At 39.0% G+C, this 19,872-nt stretch overlaps 3 protein-coding genes across 4 annotated transcripts in view; 2 read left to right on the forward strand and 1 right to left on the reverse strand.

Annotated features, from left to right (window-relative positions):
* Positions 1–9,866, forward strand: LOC124389162 (WW domain-binding protein 2-like). Its single transcript, XM_046854463.1, has 8 exons — positions 1–178; positions 3,049–3,157; positions 3,580–3,715; positions 6,281–6,373; positions 7,571–7,720; positions 7,974–8,093; positions 8,343–8,419; positions 9,082–9,866. The coding sequence occupies exons 1-8, from the start codon at positions 120–122 to the stop codon at positions 9,127–9,129; spliced, it is 792 nt and encodes a 263-aa protein (XP_046710419.1). The 5' UTR covers positions 1–119; the 3' UTR covers positions 9,130–9,866.
* Positions 9,810–19,303, reverse strand: trim65 (tripartite motif containing 65). The gene is made up of 7 exons (XM_046854460.1): positions 19,202–19,303; positions 15,692–16,145; positions 15,099–15,194; positions 13,982–14,212; positions 12,513–12,678; positions 12,325–12,414; positions 9,810–12,239 (listed from the first exon to the last, which is right to left on the reverse strand). Exons 2-7 carry the CDS (start codon positions 16,127–16,129, stop codon positions 11,701–11,703), a joined length of 1,560 nt encoding a protein of 519 aa, XP_046710416.1. The 5' UTR covers positions 16,130–16,145; positions 19,202–19,303; the 3' UTR covers positions 9,810–11,700.
* Positions 19,281–19,872, forward strand: part of mrpl38 (mitochondrial ribosomal protein L38) — a 12,490-nt gene continuing 11,898 nt past the window's right edge. For both annotated transcript variants that reach the window (XR_006926522.1, XM_046854462.1), the window contains exon 1: positions 19,281–19,437. Coding sequence is in view for 1 of the 2 variants with exons in the window: in XM_046854462.1 (XP_046710418.1) it covers positions 19,350–19,437 (88 nt within the window). In the remaining variant the exon portion in view is untranslated. The remainder of the gene's footprint in view (positions 19,438–19,872) is intronic.

Here is a 19,872-nt window from a genome sequence, read left to right on the forward strand (position 1 = left end):
GATCCGGAAGTGCGGGTGCACTGTTACAAAACCTCCACGTCCGGCGTGTTTGTCCGTTTTTATGAGTGTGCCAGCAGGATCTGCGTCACTGTCTGTTCGAGAATACAGCGAAGAATAGAATGGCTTTAAACCAGAATCACTCGGAGGCAGGGGGAGTCATCATCAACAACAGTGAGAGGTAAAATAACACGTACAATAAAAGGATCAGCTGTAAGGCAAACGTGTATTTATTTATTCGATGTAACTATCTACAGCAGTTTAATGTCTCTATCTACAGCAGTTCCGCTGTGGTTGTGTGTAACATGACAGGTATAGCCGAAGCTGCTGAGTCAGATGATCTCAGAAGATAATAAATCATATAATTTGCTTTATAAAGATGATTTGGGATGATTAATGTAAGAATACATGGAGATTAAAGTGAAACCCATCTACCCAGGATGGGTGCAGTTGTTTTTCTGCCCATGTCACACGATCCTTAAAGCCTCTTAACCCTTTTAAGCACCATGGACAAGGTCACTGTTTTGTATGACTTTATCACCCAATAGTAGAACATTGATCTTGTGCCTGTTTAGATACCCCAACATATGAGGTAAAAAGTTAATGTAGTTTTTTCATGTCCATTAGTGTTGCATGGGGTATTGATGGTCCAAAAGTGTCAAATAATTCAATTCTTTACCATTCAATGATGGCTGGGTTAGGAAATCCTGACCTGTACAGGGCCACCTTGCAACTATGCAACTCGTAAACTAGTGTGTCAACCACTGAGCTGTCTATTTTGCAACTTGGGAACTTTTGAGACAGAGACCCGCTCTCAGACACCCAGGAGCAGCCCATTAACCATAGCGATGCATGGGGAGATGACCGTAGCAGAAAAAACAGCACAGTGATCATAGGGCGGTCACTAAATTTAGGTTATAGATCAGTTAGCCTAATTGCTGAATTCTCTATTGCATTCTGTTGTGCTCCTATGTTGTTCAAATATGTTATGCTGTAGTATGCTAAGGAAATCTCTATATGTTTGCTCTCTCTCTCTCTCTCTCTCTCTCTCTCTCTTGAAAGGGCCTTTATATAAAAAAAAAACTGCTTTATGTGACTTTATCTGATTGCTAGGAGGCAGTACTAAAGTTCAGCAGTAATAAGTTATTATAGACAATAATTATACAGAGTAGTATCGATAAGTACCGGTTTCGATGCTGGATGATTGGGCAACAACTGCAGAAGTGATAAGGCAGACAGCTAAAAAGATTTTTGGTGTGACACCAGAAATGAGAAAGGAAGACAAAGAGACATGGTGGTCAAATTGGGAAATGCAGGACAGCGTAAGGAGAAAGAGGTTGGCAAAAAAGAAATTGTGATCGAGAGAGATGAGAAAATGCGGCAGCAGGTGAAGAGGGATGTGGCAAAAGCAAAGGAAAAGGCATATGAGGAGTTGGACACTGACGAAGAAGAAAAGGATTTGGTGGGGCAGAGGGCCCGAACTGGGAAGAATGTGCTGCAATTTAGAGCAATAAAGAATGGAGGTGGAAATGTGTTGACTATGTGTTGAGAAGATGGAGGGAATATTTTGAGCAGCTGATAAATGAGGTAAATGAGAGAGCGAGAACATTGGATGATGTATAGATGGTAAAGCAGGAAGTGGATAGGATCAGTAAAGAGGAAGTGAGAGCAGCTCTTAAGAGGATGAAGAGTGGAAAGTCGGTAGGACCCGATGACATACTGGTAGAAGCGTGGAGATGTTTAGGAGAGATGGCAGTGGGGTTTATTTTAACAAGATTCTGTAAGGTGAGAGGATGCCTGAGGAATGGAGAAGGAGTTTGCTGGTACTGATCTTTAAGAATAAGGGAGATGTGCAGACCTGCAGTAACTACAGAGGAATTAAGTTGATCAGTCGCACCATGAAGTTATGGGAAAAGTAGTGGAAGCCAGGCTGAGAGAAGAAGTGACCATCTGTGAGCAGCAGTATGGTTTTATGCCGAGGAAGAGCACCACAGATGCATTATTTGCCTAGAGATTATTGTTTGAGAAGTATAGAGAAGGTCAGAAGAAGTTGCATTGTGCGTTTGTAGATTTGGAGAAAGCGTACAACAGAGTGCTGAGTTGTGGTATTGTTTATAGGACTGTGGTGAGACCTGTGATGTTGTATGGTTTAGAGACAGTGGCATTGACTAAAAGAAAGGAGGTGGAGCTGGAGGTAGCAGAGCTGAAGATGTTGAGATTTTCATTGGGAGTAACGAGGATGGACAAGATTACAAACGAGTTTATTAGAGGGACTGCGCATGTAGGATGTTTTGGAGACAAGCAGAGGGAAAAGTCACAGTAAATCGCGTTTAAAACACCAGATAAATGCTATAAAAAGAGAATGGAACTAGTGGAATTAGTGCAGCCCAACTAAATAATTACGGTATTTGTTGACAACAAATTTCATTATTGATTTATTGATTTTATCAATTAGCTGTTGCAGCCCTTGTCGATACCCATCCATAACCCTACCCCGCAACTCGTACACCAAAAATACCCCTGCCCACCCCACCTGCAACTGATAAACCAGTGCACGTACCCCTTCCCACCCCTTGCCACAACTTAAATAAATACATGGAACCCCCCATATATTTCCACATTGCGAACCAACACAATTAGTGCTTGATTAGTCTCTGTGATAATAAAGGAAATTTTACCTCTGGAAGCTGGTGTTTATATGGAGATTTAATGTTCTCTTAAATTTTTTAATATTTTACACATGTATGCGTATTAGTGTGTATCTATGTATTTTTTTATTTATCTTGCTCCAGGTAAATTAGGTAGGACCTTGAACATATTGGATAAAATTCAGACCCACACAGCAATAACATCTGGATGTATTTTAGATTTTGTTTTCCATTCATTGGCTTGAATTCTGTGTGTTGGATAATTTTTTATGTGTGTTCACAAATTATTAAATGTGCTCTTGTGGCCAGGGGAAATGGACATATGTCAACACTGTCATTTTTATGTAATGGATGAGGATTGTCTTCCTCTCATTAAACCACATTTAATTTCTCATCTCTGTAGTGTCTTGATGTCCTATGAGAATGTAGAGCTGATGTTCAGCGATGCAGACCTCCTGCCGGACCTGTTTAGGAAGAGCAGGAAGGGGAGTATCTTTCTCACACCATACAGGGTAGGTATGAGGAAAAGGGAAGGGGGTAATTTACGGCTGACTTCGGGCTGATCAGCCAAAATCAAATCATATTTTGGCTGCACTACTTGAATCAAAGCAAACTCTTCTACCAATATCTATTTTTCCTGGAAGCCCAAATCTGCAGGATAGAGATCAGAGCAATCCTTATTCTAGCTCTGCAGATTAAAATTGAAGTAGGTAGTTAGGTCTGACATAAGCCCTACATAGAATAATGTTCATTAGCATAGTTATGTTTGTGTGTAGAAATATGACTTCTAAAATAGTTTTTGAATAGGAGTTAATGAGGATCACTGCGATTAAAAATGAATTCTGTAAAAATGTTTCAAACTGTTATTTTCTGTTTGTACTCATAATTTTATAAAGATTTTAAGAGCATAAGTGTTTTTTTGTTTTTTTGTCAGGTGATCTTTGTGACAAAGGCAAAAGACGCTTTGCGGTCATTCATGATGCCGTTCTACCTGATGAAAGGCTGTGAGGTCAAACAACCTGTGCTTGGAGCCAACTACATCAAGGGTACTGTCAGTGCTGAACCAGCAGGTAACAGCTTTATTCTGTTTTTTAATCTAGTATAAAGAAAAAACATCATGAAACATAAATGCCACGAAATTAAGTTTGAGTGCACTTCAGTATAACACTAACACAAACGTCTCACAGTCTTGAGGTTGACCAGGTGATTTGGAGCAATTTAGATGTTTTTCAGGAAAATTCCAAAATCTTCTCTTATAAAAACCATGAGAACCATCAGACATGAGTACCAAATTATAGCTTTATGGCTAATCTAGGCAGAAATCAAGCCGTGTCTTGTTTAATTTAATACATTTGTATTTTTTTATTTGTATAGCACATTTAACAATGAACATTGTCTCGAAGTAGCTTTAATAATGTGGAAATAAAGAATAAATAAGATTGTTACTTATAATTGTAAGTTTGTCCCTAATGAGCAAGCCAGTGGCAACCGTGGCAAGGAAAAACTCTTTCAGATGGCATAAGGAAGAAACCTTTAGAGGAGCCGGACTTAGAAGGGAACCCAGTTAAATTACAGTTAAACGTTGTTGAGGTGTGCAGTGATGGTGATCAAATGCAACCTGTATAGAATGTTGACATTAAGTCTGTAAGTTCATGGCTCTCCAGGCCGTTGATGCGAAACCATCCCCAACTGCACAGAATGGCTTCCAATCAAAGAGAACACAGGCCAGCAAGAAGCAAGCAGATAAGAGAATAGGAGAGGGACAGGAACACTGGTCACTGGTACCTCAGGAGCATGTTTAACTTGACCGATAGAGAGAGAGGGAGAAGAAGGGTGCCTGGGAGAGAAAGTTATGGATTATTAAATATCCTTATTGTTGTATAAAAGTTAAGGACACTGTACAGTTGGGGACTCCGGCAAGACTCGCTATGGCAGCATAACTCAAAGGGAGAACCAGAAGGAAATACAGACACGAGGGATCTCTGAGATAATAGATGTCCCACCACACAACCGTCAACATACCTGACAATATCCCAGTTCACCGAACACGCTATATACGTGATCCTTCCAGATCTGCTCCTTTACTTTCATCTGGCTTTACTAAAATATACCACTCGTCAGCATAGCAATAGAAGCTAATACAATGTTTATAAATAATTTCACCCAGAGGCAGCATATACAAAGAAAGAAAAGCAGTGGGCCTAGGACAGATCCTTGTGGAACATCAAAGTTTACCTCAGAGAGTGTAGAGAAATGTAAATGATAAAGTATAATACAAGTATAAGTATAGCTAAAAAGTATAATATTATAATAATATTATTATTATTATAATCTTATCCATATTATATAATATGGATAAGAATATTTTTATATATATAAAGTATATACACACACACTAGGGGAAGAAAAAATAAATACTGTGTATATATAATATATAGTATACTTTTTTCTTTCCCTATTGTGTGTGTATAATTTTATGTTTATACTGTGTGTGTGTATATATATATATATATATATATATATATATATATATATATATATATATATATATATATATATATATATATACAGTACAGACCAAAAGTTTGGACACACCTTCTCATTCAAAGAGTTTTCTTTATTTTCATGACTATGGAAATTGTAGATTCACACTGAAGGCATCAAAACTATGAATTAACACATGTGGAATTATATATGGAATTATATACATAACAAAAAGTGTGAAACAACTGAAAATGTCATATTCTAGGTTCTTCAAAGTAGCCACCTTTTGCTTTGATTACTGCTTTGCACACTCTTGGCATTCTCTTGATGAGCTTCAAGAGGTAGTCACCTGAAATGGTCTTCCAACAGTCTTGAAGGAGTTCCCGAGAGATGCTTGGCACTTGTTGGCCCTTTGCCTTCACTCTGCAGTCCAGCTCACCCCTAAACCATCTCGATTGGGTTCAGGTCCGGTGACTGTGGAGGCCAGGTCATCTGGCGCAGCACCCCATCACTCTCCTTCTTGGTCAAATAGCCCTTGATGCCTTCAGTGTGACTCTATACTATATATATATATATATATATATATATATATATATATATATATATATATATATATATATATATATATATATATTTCTTAACCTTATTTTTAGACTCCCCATCTACATCAACAAACTGATACTGATCAGTCAAATAAGACCTAAGCAATGAGAGAGCTGTTCGCTTTATTCCAACAACATTTTCTAGTCTAGAAAATAGGATATTATGATCAGTGGTGTCAGAAGCTGCACTAAAGTCAAACAGCGCAAGTAAAAAGACACATTCCTGATCAGAGGCCAAAGCAGGACATTTACCACTTTAACCAGCACCGTCTCTGTGCTCTGATGAGGACTAAATCCTGACTGATGCGTTTCAAAGATGTTATTCCTAAATAGGTGTGAGCATAACTGCTGCGCTACAACCTTTTTTTAGAATATTGGAGATAAAGGAGAGGTTTGATATTGGGCTATATTTGGACAGCTGACAAGGGTCAAGGTCTGATCCCTAATCACTAACCGACCTACGTGAATAATCAGTAAGAAAAGATAAAAACACATGTAGTCATGTAATCCTCAACCTCATTAAAATGTCTGATGTATTTTGCTTTCTAGGTGGGTGGGAAGGTTCTGCAAACTTTAAGCTTATCTTTGTCTCTGGTGGAGCTATTGAGTTTGGACAGACCATGATGCAGGTGGCTTCACAAGGTAAAAAAAAGAAACGAAAAGGTTATTCATATATAATATAGATATAAACTGTATATCCTTCTCCCTATTTCTATGTTTATTGTTTTCTTTATTAATGCACTTCCAGTGAAAAGTGGACAAAAATATTCATATGCAGGTAAAAGAGTATTTATAGTATGCTGCCATTTAGTGTTATTGACTGTAGGACTGCTGTTATCGATTATTTTATTAATCGAGTACTCTAAAGTTTTTTCCATTAATTAATCGAGTAATCGGATAAGAGTAATACTAAATGAGAGAGGAAAATGAGACAGGTCTCTTAAAATTAACAAGTAATTTGTTTTTCTTTTTGGAAAAATTTAAATTTTTATTGCTGAATTTGCATACAAGAATATGTGTGAACTAAACCCATTTAGTGCATTCAATTGCCATTTTACATCAAAATGCAAATAGATATGCATTTAAAAAGTCCATTCACAGTGGCCACGTAGAGCAGGTTATGGGAAACTATTTGTTTAATGAAACTCATAATTATTAAGTCTCGCACAGTATTGCGATGTGGTGTTCTTGTCTCTGGAAAAGCTGTTTGAATTTTTTTACGCACTAAATCCGTATATTTATTGCCAGCTTTAAAAACCTGCTCCACTACCTACACACTTGACAGCACTACATATAAATAAATAAAAAAATCTATTTTAAATTACTTTAAATACGGCAACCACACTGTACAGTGTTTTCTTTATGTTTTAGTTTGAAATGATCCTAAAGTTTGGGAAAGTTCTTTGGCCTGAATCTTCTCCTCGACCCTCGCTGTTTTCTCCCCGTACCTCCATTTTTCATTCTACAGTGTCTTCTGAGTTTAATGGGTGGTGCGTCAGTATAATGGTCCGTGGGAAACGCAGTGCTCCGTGTGTAGTTAAATTTTTGTAATCGAGTTACTCAAGGAATCATTACAGCCCTAATTGACTGTTTCAATCAAAAACAATGTTGGTTTACAGTCACTAGTCAGCAAATAAAGGCTTAGAGGTGCCTTAATTATGCACAATACAAATCCTAAACAGCACAACAATACATATGCTCCAGTCACTTCTTCTGGTATAGTGAAAATGTATGACATGGGTCTTGTTCAAGGGCCCTGTAATGGCAGTTCCAGGAATTTTACACATTCAATTTGCCTGAATGGAGACAAAAAGTTTCTATAATTATTTCTCTTCTTAGCCTCCAGTGGCCAGCCTGTGACCGCTAATTTTAGCTGTCCATACATGGCTAACGAAGCATACGCCTACCCACCCCCTCCTCCAGCCAATGGCATCTACTCCACCGGAACACCTACTCCTGGCTACTCGTACCCTCCTCCTCCACCCCCAGGTAATAAACAGTGTGGAATGGCTTACAAACCTTATACAGATCTCTCAGGTTTGGTAATGCCTGCTAATTTTTAAAGACAAGCGAACATGCTTAGCAGCTGAACAAGCTACTGTTTTATTAGATACCTCTAATAGATAAAGTCTAAGAAGCTCTGAAAAGATGAACATTATAACTACCTTAGTTATGCAGGAACTTGTATGAAGAAATGGATTGCTGATCGTTTGCTTCTCTGTATGTTTTGGCTTGTTTGCAGCTGCATTCTATCCCAATCTGATGGGTTTTGATGGAGCTGCAGCCTACGTGCCGCCTCCACCTTATTCTGCCTCGGTGGCCCAAGCCCCTCTAGATCCTGACCTACCACGTACATCTGCAGGTCTGGATCACAGATCACACAGCAAGAACCATGTCCAATTTCCTGATGCACATGAATTATCTGGATTATAGATGAGCATTTTTAGAATAAAGGAGATGTGCAGAATAAAGGAAATCCCCAACAATAATCAAAAATTAAACATGCCTGATTTTGAGTTTCTCATAATGTAATCAAGTGTAAACATCACATAATTTGTGAATTAATTGACTCTTTCACTCTCTTTCTCTTTCTTTGCTTTTATTCTTTCAGCGGAGGCTAAAGCAGCAGAAGCAGCAGCCAGTACAAACACTGCTCCTCTTGCTTCTCCTCACGTTTACCTGCCAGAGGTATGTTTCATCTCTGTTATCGAGGTCACACAAACATCAAAAATCCAATATGCCTCATACAAAACCTTCCACCTGACACACAAATGCATCTCTACATCCTCTGTAACTTGCCATGCATAAATATTAACTCCCTCACAATACTTTTGATACAATTTGGAATTGAAATTGGCATTTTTTTTTTTTAAAGAGTATGGTCTGAGCTTTAACTTGGACATTTATCACACATTTTTTCATTTGGTTTTAAATCACTCCAGTGCAGCTTTGGAAGAATGCACCAGGGTGGGTGCCATGTGACCCCAGATAACCCTCCACCCTCGTTTTAAACCACTTGCAGAACAGAACAGGCTTTCTTCTTGGCTTTCAGCCCTTCCCAGATTCTTAGGCCCTGCCTGCAATTTGCACAGCTGCACAACATGCTACCACCAATGTTTACTGTAGGGATTATGTTGGGTTTCCAGCAAAATGTTATGTTGGGTTTCCTGTGCAATGAAATTCTCAGTTCAATTAAAATTTGTAGTACTGAGCAAACAGCAATCCATCTGTTTCTCACAAGGTGGCAGTATAGTGAGAAAAAAAAGAATACAGCATGATGCATCTCCATACTCCTTTTTTTTTTTTTTAAATACGTCATGATTCATTTGCTGTTCTCTTCTCGTTAATAGGACAAGCCACCACCTTACTCACCTCCTGAAGACAAGAAGAATCAGTAAATGTCACACCAGCGATCCCAAAGCCATTCTTCAAACTCTTCTCAATGCTCTTTCTTTCTCTCACACACTTTCTGAGCAGCATTTAATTTAAATAACTAATATCCATACCAGGAGTCTATTGCAATGAGAAGAAAAGTGTGGCAGTATTGAAGAAAAGAGAAGAAAAAGCACAAAAACAATGTGAATAAGAAGGAATGAAACGTTTTACGGAAGCCACAACATTAACAACAAAGTTTTCCTATCGGTATATTTTACATTGCTAAAGCCTCGAGTGCATATTGGTCTCATGATTTAAGTTTGTTTTTTGTTGTTTTTGGTGAGGCTGGCCTGGTTGGGCACGTTTCATAAGATACAGAGCCAGCACAATTGGATCGCCCGTGTGATTAGAAATATTAATGATAGCTGTGTACTCATTCAGGCATCATACTATAGATCCTTCCCTGTATCTCGAATGTGTTTTAAAAGGCACCTTGGTGTACCTGTGGCTCTGCTGTCCCTGTGCTACTCGTGTCCGTGTGGTTCGCTGGAGCATGACTCGTATGACACTGCATTTGACCTATTTTGTCATGCATCAGTCTCAGAGTAACATCTCTCCCACAAATGTTTCTCGCAGTAACACACTTCTCACTTTATTTATCCGGGTTATAAAATGTGTAACCATCCAAGCATGCTCTCTGCTGTGAAGTCTGACATAACAGATGTATTTTATTTAATTAAAACATGTACCAGTTTAAAGACCTGGTTTACAAGGTTGTCTTTTTTTGTAACAGCAAACCATTTTTTAGGGTGCAATACATATTTCCTCTACGGCACTTTGTCCATTTAAAGCCCCCTTTGAATTGATAGATCTTCTTGCTGGAGATATGGGGTCAGCAGTTGATCTGGTTGTCAGTATGTTCTTGTCCCAGGTTTACATTAGTATGAGTGTCACTGGATTAGATGGGTTTTACAGCATGAAACTTCTCACGTATCACTTTCTGGATGTGCGTTTGCTGCGAATACAGTCGAGCCCAAAGATTCTCCATCTTATCCATATATACAATCAGCACAGTCTGTTTGTAGTTCAAAAGCCCATCCACATGGTAACAGTCACGAGAAAAAAAAAAAAAAAGGCAAGGGTTGTTTTAACATAGTGTATATAATCAATGTGCTTCACATTTGACACGTTAAACAACAAAGATTCCCTTCACAGAAGGACAGTAATGGAAGTATGCTTGGCTGCTTTTTATATGTACTGCACAAGCAAATAACCCAATCCAGGCAACGATGTGACGAGCAGAAGACTCGCAACCCACTAGCATGTCTAACCTGTTTACTGGGGGTGTAGAAAAAGACATCATTAAAGCATTTTGAAATAATTTCAAAATACAAAACATTAAAAATGTAACGAAACAAAAATTGGCAAACCCTCACTGTACCCTATGAGGTTAAAATAAAAAAATAAAAAAAATACAGTAATACAATAAAAAAAAAAGAGAGAAGTATTTAAAGATTAAAATAAAGGGGGGACTGGAAAAAGGCGTTTTAGGGTTCTTACTATTTAAAGTGGCTCAAAATAGTTAAATGACTATTGGAATGCTCAGTCTTTAAAATAAAACTTCAACTAGATGAAGAACAGGGAGCGTTTCTTTTTCTTACTGATTGTATCCGAAATATTTAAGAGGGATTGTTATCATTTATTACAATCTCAATTGCATCTGCACTGGAACAAGGCAAAGCACCACTAATCTAACTAATTCAGTGACATTGTACTGCATTACCACATTCATGTACCTGAAAGATGAAGAAGAAGAAAAAAAAGAGACAGATACAATGTGAGAAAGCTGTAGGTGAATTTTAAACCGATACAAACACCTGCATGTAGTGGAAAAGTAACAGATATTTCCTAAACGTTTAATTGCGAGTAGAGACTAAAATTCCAGATAATGTAAACAAGTAAATACATAAAAATATTCTATTTTGTGATTCAGGAATTTGTTTATTCCAGTAAATCTGTAATTCTTTATGCGGACACTGTCACTCATGATTCAATTCAGCTATCGGAGCTTGAAGAGACTGATTTTAACTTCACCTACCACTTTTCGAGTGATGTTCGTTGGATCAAAAAAAAAAAAAAAAAAAAAGCCATATTCTGACGCTATGGCTGACTTGTATTACTTAACATTATCAGTAGCCACAAACTGCATGAAATGCAACACAATGCTTAAGAAATAAATTATATTAGTGAATAAGGATGTTTACCTTATTTAATAAAAAGTGCAATTTTTTTTGTGCTGGAGTCTTTTTAATAAACGAGCACAGTGCCTCAGCTGGCTTGTTCTAAATTCATGTCTTTTAAAGTAATCAAGGGTTTGGATTATAGGGATGTTCACATAATGAAATAAAAAAGTATAACTTGTGCTGGAGCGTCTGGATTTTTACGAGTTCGGTTCTGTGTGGTTTTTCGCACAGTGCTTTAGTTTGTCTTCTAATACAGGTTTTAAATGACCCTATGGTGTGCTTGTTCATTTGCTGGAGAGGTGAATTAGTTTGAAAACGTCCATTGAGCTCCGTCATGAAAAAAAGGTTATTTCACATTGGGCAGAGTGCGACGCTGACCCCTTCCCCGATCCAGCAGGCAGGATAGAGCTCGTGGGAAAAAGCGCAGTGGAAGGCGTGCAGCCTCACCTGGTTCTCCCCATAATAGGCCAGAGTGCCTTCCTCGTAGTCCAGCAGAATGCCGATGCGCAGAGGCCGTTTGTTTAACTGCAGCTCACTTGATATCGGATCGCCGTGGCTGCCGTGCCAAGCGGTTACCTGGCGCTCGTTCAGCTGCAGGCTCCACGACAGCTCGTTCATTCCCAGCATGGACGTCCTGCCTTTTTCCTTCCGTGGAATGCCTGGGTACGTCACGCCGATGTACGCCCACGGTTTGGACACCTCCAGCTCCCAGTAGTGACGACCCTGCGTGAAATTCTCGGAGCACAGCACCTGCCAGGTGTGGTCAAAGCGTGCGTCGTTAGCTGCCACTGGATGAGGCCCTGAGGTCAGGTGCTCGGCCCGCTGGTTGTTCTGAGAAAGCACGAGGTGAGCGTTGGCCGTGCGAGGGTCAAAAGTCAAGGAACAACGGTCTGTGGTAGGAGGATACACATATTAGAGCTGCAATTTTAAATTAACGCAGTGTTAAAAGGCAGATAAGAGGTTTTGTTTTTTTACATTGCATAAGGCCTTGCTTTCCTGCTGGATAAGGTGGAGTGGCTGGACTTGGCACAACAGCGAGCATTGGTCTCTTGTCTTGTGGCGAACCTGTGCAAGAAAAAGCATGTGCAAGTATGAAGAGCATATGTGTGCATCTAAAAAGAACATGTTTATTTATTTCAGTCAGAAAAAAGACGTGTCTTAACCTTCTTTGTTGTGGCTCACGGTTGCATACACGGCTTTATCCAGATCGTCACACAACTTTGACATGCGAGACAGAATGTCTGTGACCGGATTCAGTTTCTCCTGAAGATTTACGCTGACATCTACAGGAACTGAACCCATCTGAGGGACCTCCACCAGTCTGGATTCCTGTTCATTCACACAGAGGTAACATCATGATTAACCTAATAAGTATGTGAATATGCTTTATGTTTTGCCTGAAGGATTATCAACCCAACAAATCCATCATTACTGCTTCAGACAGCTAGTTATTCACATAAAGAGCAGTCTTTCCCCCACAGTGGACCCATTCCAGATACCACCTACCTGCCTAACTTCTCAACAGAGGACACCATGGCTTCTGTGTGCTTCACCAAGTCAAATTTAAGACTTTTTAAGACTATTAAGAATGAAAATTTATACCTATATCACAACATCAAAAACACACAAACAAATACGTTGTTAGAAACTGGCTTTAACTAAGCCCTAAATTTTTTTTTTTCAAGCCAAGTATCGCTAAACTTGCCGCGTCGCTATTGCTGCAAAAAATTAAATCCGTTTTACGTCTGTAAAAGAAAGCTGATTGGCTGTTGCATGTTGGTCTCATTTGTAGTCATAATACAGAAAATTATATTTGGTTCAGCAAAAGAGAGAACTGGATCAAGGACCTTTTAACTAGGAAACCCCGGTCCATCAGCACCAACCGCTCCATCTCCGGCACCACCACACTGAACACCAGTGTTCCTGAGACCAATGCTGATTACAATGTTGACTCACAACTTTGCGGCGAAGTACAGTTCAACAAGTTTGCTGATGATACTCCAGTCGTGGGCTTCATTTGGAACAGTGATGATTCAGCAAACACAGAGGAAGTGAAGCAGGTCGCAATATATCTCATAATGCTGATTATAACCAAAAAATGTATGACTTAAGAAAGACAGGAGTAGATCATTCACCACTGCACATCAATGGAACATTGATGGAGAGACACAAAAGAGACACATTTCAGGGACTTGGCCTATAAGCCAGAAACTCTCCTAGACTCTCAACACCACCTGCCTAGTCGATATACCCAGCATCTCCTTCATTTAATGCAGAAGCTGAAGAAAACTAAACATCCTTCTTCTCCAATTCTTACTACCTCCAACAAATACCACAAAGAGCTTCCTGACCAGCAGACTGGTCGAGTATGTCTATACACACACACATATACACACACACATATACACACACACATATACACATACATATATATATATATATATATATATATATATATATACACACACATATATACACATACATATATATATATATATATATATATAAATAAATAGACTAAAAAACATCCACATTTTTAAATACAAGGCTAAAATACGTGGCCACATTTCCATGAATTCTCTGGTCTGAAATCTGCATTACTCTTATGTGCTATGCTTGGAGTTGTTTCAACCTGGATGAGCTGGCAGTTGGGGATGCTGCAGAGGCTGCTGATCTGCTCCTGTAGTTCTCTGAGCTGCTTTAGTTTCTCCTGCAGGTGGCTGAGTCGAGTCTCTGCCTGAGACAGGGTGCTGGCCTGCTGCTGCTCCAGGAAACTTTGTGTCGCTTCCTGTTTCTCCACCAGCACCTTCAGCAGCTGGGAGTACTTGGCGCTCACCCACTGAGACGTCTGCTGCAGGGACACCTGCGAAGGTTACTGTATGTGAGCAGTTCAAGTTGCCAAATTACACTTACAAACCACTGTAGCGTTCTATTGCTGACTAATATTTACAATTTACCAAAGAATTAACAGGACATAACATTTTCCTGTTTTTAACAGTTATGTAATGGTGAATTTATGATGATTTTATATATATATAAAATTGTACATGAGATCATATTCAAATAATTTTGACATACAGACAGAGTAACCAGACAAAACAAACACTGCCTTTGAATTATCCCCAAGCATGTGAAGTGCTTTTGTGTGTCTATTTTTGCTTTTTAAACTAAAACAATATTTACAAAGTTATATTACATTTGGGTATTAAAAAAGGTTTTTCAAAAATCAGCTACTAGGATTCTGATAAAGACCAAGTATGATGAGCATATTTCTTTGATTTCCTCCAACTTGAGATTAGACAGGCTGAGTCTTTTATTGTTTTTAAATCTTCTCTTAAAACTAAGTTTTTCAGGTGATTTTTAATTTTTCTATGTATCTGATTTTGATTTTACTTATTTATTTTATTTATTTTTTTTAATTGTATATTTATTTATAAAGTTGCTTGGAAAGTGCTTTGAAATGTAATTTTTAAAGAAGCTATATAAAATAAAGATATATTATTAGATACATCAAAAAAGATGACGTCTGTCAATGTGTTTGGTTCTTTATTTTTATTTTTTGCTAGTATCAGTAATCAAAGCATGTGGATACACAATGTATAAAATGTTTTTATATATAATTTATATATTTTTATTGTGTGTGTGTGTATATATATATATATATATATATATATATATATATATATATATATATATATATATATATATATATATATTTTTAAGAATAATCTCTCTTTTTTTTTTTTTACCTTCGCTTCAGCGATATTTTCTGAAAGCAGCACGATGTTCTTCTCTGTATCCTCCATGGACTTTGTGATCTCCATGTTCTTCTTCTTCAGTCTCTCCTGTCAATCAACAGAACACTGTAAGAGTTTGGCTACCTCATCCTGAAACACTTCTTTTCCCATTTGTTTTATGTCTTTATATTTAAACTCAAATTGTGCTAAAATCCCTCTTCACAGAGTTTTTCCACTGATGTTATCTGAAGTCTGTAACCTAGGGAACCAGTGCTGATTTATTCATTGATAGAGACTCAAAGCGCTTTTGGATGAGGGCGTCTGCTAAATCCCGTAAATGTAACTGTAGGTGATGTATGCAACAATGACAGTAAGATGTAGCACAATTATGCAAAAGGATAAACTGATATTTAAAACTTAGTTGCTATGGATTATTAAAAAGAGAATCAACATTAGTGGCTTTATTATGGCTCAACCATCAGTTATCCTTCTGGTTTTTTTTCTTTCAAAAAATGTTTGGCTTCCAAAGATCGTTAGGAAAAGCAAAAAAAGATTTGAGGAAAAACATTACTGGTACAAACAAAAGCTAATAAAAGTGTTCTTACTTCACAATTACTCCTTTCCTCTTCCACTAACACCTTGTCATGGTCTTTGCACTCTTTCACAGAGCACACACAGCACACACCCATAAAATCGTTCTTGCAGTAGAAGATAAGAGGTTTTTGATGCCGGGGACAGAGCTCCTCAGAGCCAGCTTCGACCCGGTCTATTCTGCATGCCGCACCTGCAGCTCTCTCTGCTGTACTATTGGTGGCCACTTCGCTCAAAACGTACAGCGACACGTTCCGATTCAGAGCGGGTCTGGGGAAGAACGTCTTTTGGCAAACTGGGCAGTTGAATGATGCATCCTGAAGTCCACCTTGTTCCAGTCGATCCCAGTGTTTAGAGATGCAGCCCTTGCAGAATGTGTGGCCGCAAGGGATGGTCACTGGGTATTTAAAACGATCCAAGCAGATGGTGCAGGTCAGACTGTGCTCCTCCATGACCAGATCTGTCAAGCTGTCAATCAAATAAAAAACATGAGTTTGCAGACTAGACAAATGTCATACGTGATGTCCCCTACTGACATATGTTAGGTATTGAAATAAGTCATAAACAGGCACTATAAAAATGCGCAGAAGCTGTGGAGCAAGTACACCCAGTGTTGAGCCTCCTACACAACTGTTTCAGTTAATGACTGTTTCAACCTACATATGAAATTGAGGATCATTAGCGCCTGCTTGCTAGAACTGGTTAATCATATGCCTGACTCTTATTCTACAAAATTGCATCCGACTTTGTGCAAATGTACAAAGTGTGCAAAAGTAAGAACTGAACCCCAAAAAGTGGTCACACAAAATATTGATTTGGTTTGGATTTCCCTTCTGTTCATTTACTTTTTTTTTTACTTCAGAAAGTAAACTTTGTACCCTAAACTTTTGCAGAGAAGTGTGTTTTTATATTTATATATATATATATATATATATATATATATATATATATATATATATATATATATATATATATATATATATATATATATATATATATATATATATATATATATATATATATATATATATATATATATATATATAAAATATAGATTAAACAAAATTATAAACACAACACATGTTTTTGTCCCCATTTTTCATGAGCTGAACTCAAAGATCTAAGACATTTTCTATGTACACAAAAGGCCTATTTCTCTCAAATATTGTTCACAAATCTGTGTTAGTGAGCACTTTACCGAGATAATCCATCCACCTCACAGGTGTGGCATATCAAGATGCTGATTAGACAGCATGATTATTGCACAGGTGTGCTTTAGGCTGAGCACAATAAAAGGCCACTCTAAAATGTGCAGTTTTAACACACAAGTTTTGAGAGAGCGTGCGATTGGCAGACTGACTGCAGGAATGTCCACCAGAGCTGTTGCCCGTGAATTGACTGTTCATTTCTCTACCATAAGCCGTCTCCAAAGGCGTTTCAGGGAATTTGGCAGTACATCCAACCGGCCTCACAACCGCAGACCATGTGTAACCACACCAGCCCAGGACCTCCACATCCAGCATCTACACCTCCAAGACTGTCTGAAACCAGCCACCTGGACAGCTGCTGCAATAATCGGTTTGCATAACCAAAGAATTTCTGCTCAAACTGTCAGAAAGCGTCTCAGGGAAGCTCATCTGCATGCTTGTCGTCCTCATCAGCGTATACGACAGCGTGTTCCAGTTCCTGCCAATATTCTGCAACTTTGCACAGCCATTGAAGAAGAGTCCACAATCAACAACCTGATCAACTCTATGCGAAGGAGATGTGTTGCACTGCGTGAGGCAAATGGTGGTCACACCAGATACTGACTAGTTTTCAGACCCCCCCAATACAGTCAAATTGCACATTTTAGAGTGGTCTTTTATTGTGGCCAGCCTAAGGCACATGTCCAAACCATTTCAATCTCGCCTCCCTCACCTCGTCTCAGTGCCGTCTCTGTGCTGTCCCTCTAACAAACTTATTTCTAATCCTGTCCATCCTCATCACTCCCAACAAAAACCTCAACATCTTCAGCTCTGCTACCTCCAGCTCCACCTCCTGTCTTTTACTCAATGCCATTGTCTTTAAACCATTGCAGGTCTCACCACAGTCCTATAAACTTTCCCTTTCACTCTCACAGATAGAAGAGTATCACAAATCACTCCTGTCAGTGTCCACCCACTCCACCCTGCCTGCATGCTTTTCTTCACTTCTCTAACACACTCTCCAGTACTTTGCAGTGTTGACCCCAGGTACCTGAACTCCTCCACCTTCACCACCTCTTCTCCCTGCAACCGCACCACTCCACTGCCCTCCTTCTCATTCACACACATGTACATTGTCTTACTCCTAATAATAATTGCTGGAATGTTTTTAAACAACTAAGAAACATTGTTTCTAAATGTTGTTGAAAAGTCTCTTGATTGGACATGATTTGGAAAGGCACACACCTCTCCTCAGACAGGGAGCTCAAACACAGGATTGTTGCAAGGCACAGATCTGGGGAAGTCTACAAAAAATCTATGCTGCACTGAAGATTGGCAAGAGCACAGTGGCCTCCATTATTCTCAAATGAAAGAAGAGTGGCACAACCAGAACTCTTCCAAGAGCTGGTCACCTGGCCAAACTGAGCAATCAGGGGAGAAGAACCTTAATACGAGAGGTGACTAAGAACCCGATGGTCACTCTGACTGAGCTCCAGAGATCCTATGTGGAGATGGAACAAAGGTTCAGCAGGATAACCATTACTGCAGCCCTCTACAACCCGTCAGGGTTTTATAGCAGAGTGGCTAGATGAAAGCATTTCCTCATTGCAAAACCCATGAAAGCCAACTTGTAGCTTGCCTAAAGGCACTTGAAGGACTCTTAGAATGTGTGGACCAAGATTGAACTGGTTGACTTCCATTCTAAACGTTATTTCTGGAGGAAATGAGGCACCACTTATCACCTGCCCAAAACCATCTCATCAGTGAAGAATGATGGTGGCAGGTGATAAGTGGAGGATTCATGGTGCTGTGGAGGCGTTTTAATGCAGCAGAAAATCTGAAAGAAGCAAAGTACAGAAATATCCTCAAAATAATCTGTTCCTCAGTGCTCAGGACCTCTGGGCTGAAGCTTCACATTCATACATGAAAACAACACTAAACACACAGCCAAGACAACACAGTGGTTTAGGGACAACTCTGTGCATGTCCTAGAGTGGCCCAGCCAGAGCCCTGATTTGAACCCTATTGAACATCTCAGGAGAGACCTGAAAGTGGCGGTCCACCGACGTTCCCATTCAACCTGACAATATTTATTGTAACTAATGGTGTCGCTGTACTTATCATTCATTTACTAATCAGAAGCCCGAACATCTAACTAGCACATAAACACACAGCGTACTGACAGCGAGCAAGCTAGCAGCAAGCTAATCACTAGTATGCTCATTGTCACCCCGCCCATTATTACTAATGAAAATGTTGCGCAAAAAAGAAACGAGTTCGCAAAGATGATAATATTGTCTACAAGCTGCAACAAAAACCTAAACGTTCCGTACTTACTATAGTATGCTAACAGCGAAGTGATGCTAATTAGCCAGTCTGAAGGTTCGCCAGGATGCAAACGCTCGTAGCTGGACAGTCGGTGACGTAGTACGCAGAAACCATCTAGTTGTGTGTGCCTCGTCACTCCTCATGAGCGTATTCCAAGATGGCGCTACAGAGGACGGCGGCGCGGTTGATGCGCATCGGGACAGATTTAGGGTCCAGGAATAGCGCAAAACATTTTCAAACAGCATGTGAGTCATGTTTTGTGGCTTAATTTCCTAGTCAGGATTCTGTTGTGTTTTTTTATTTTGTGTATTATCTGTTAATGTCATATATTATTTTCCCCTTTAGCCTGGTGCTAATGTCACATTACACCTAACCGGTGTAGTGAAGTGTTTATCATGTGCACACGGTTTTCCCCCCTGTCTACCAACAAAATCTAATTATTTGTGGCATCTAATTTCTTTATTTCCTGCTATTCCTTTCTTCATCAATTCATTCTGATCTTTTTTTTTTATCACTGATGTAAGATTTCCATATCATGATCCCTCATATTCCTGTGAGTATCACTATTTGTAAGTGATGCTGTTTATTTACATTTACATTTTGCTACATTGTTTGCATTAATAGAAGAATGGATTAGTGTTGAGTTCTTACATGCCACAAAATATAGTGTTTGGAAGACA

The sequence above is a fragment of the Silurus meridionalis genome, chromosome 7 (genome assembly GCF_014805685.1).
Source record: "Silurus meridionalis isolate SWU-2019-XX chromosome 7, ASM1480568v1, whole genome shotgun sequence".
Taxonomy (NCBI): domain Eukaryota; kingdom Metazoa; phylum Chordata; class Actinopteri; order Siluriformes; family Siluridae; genus Silurus; species Silurus meridionalis.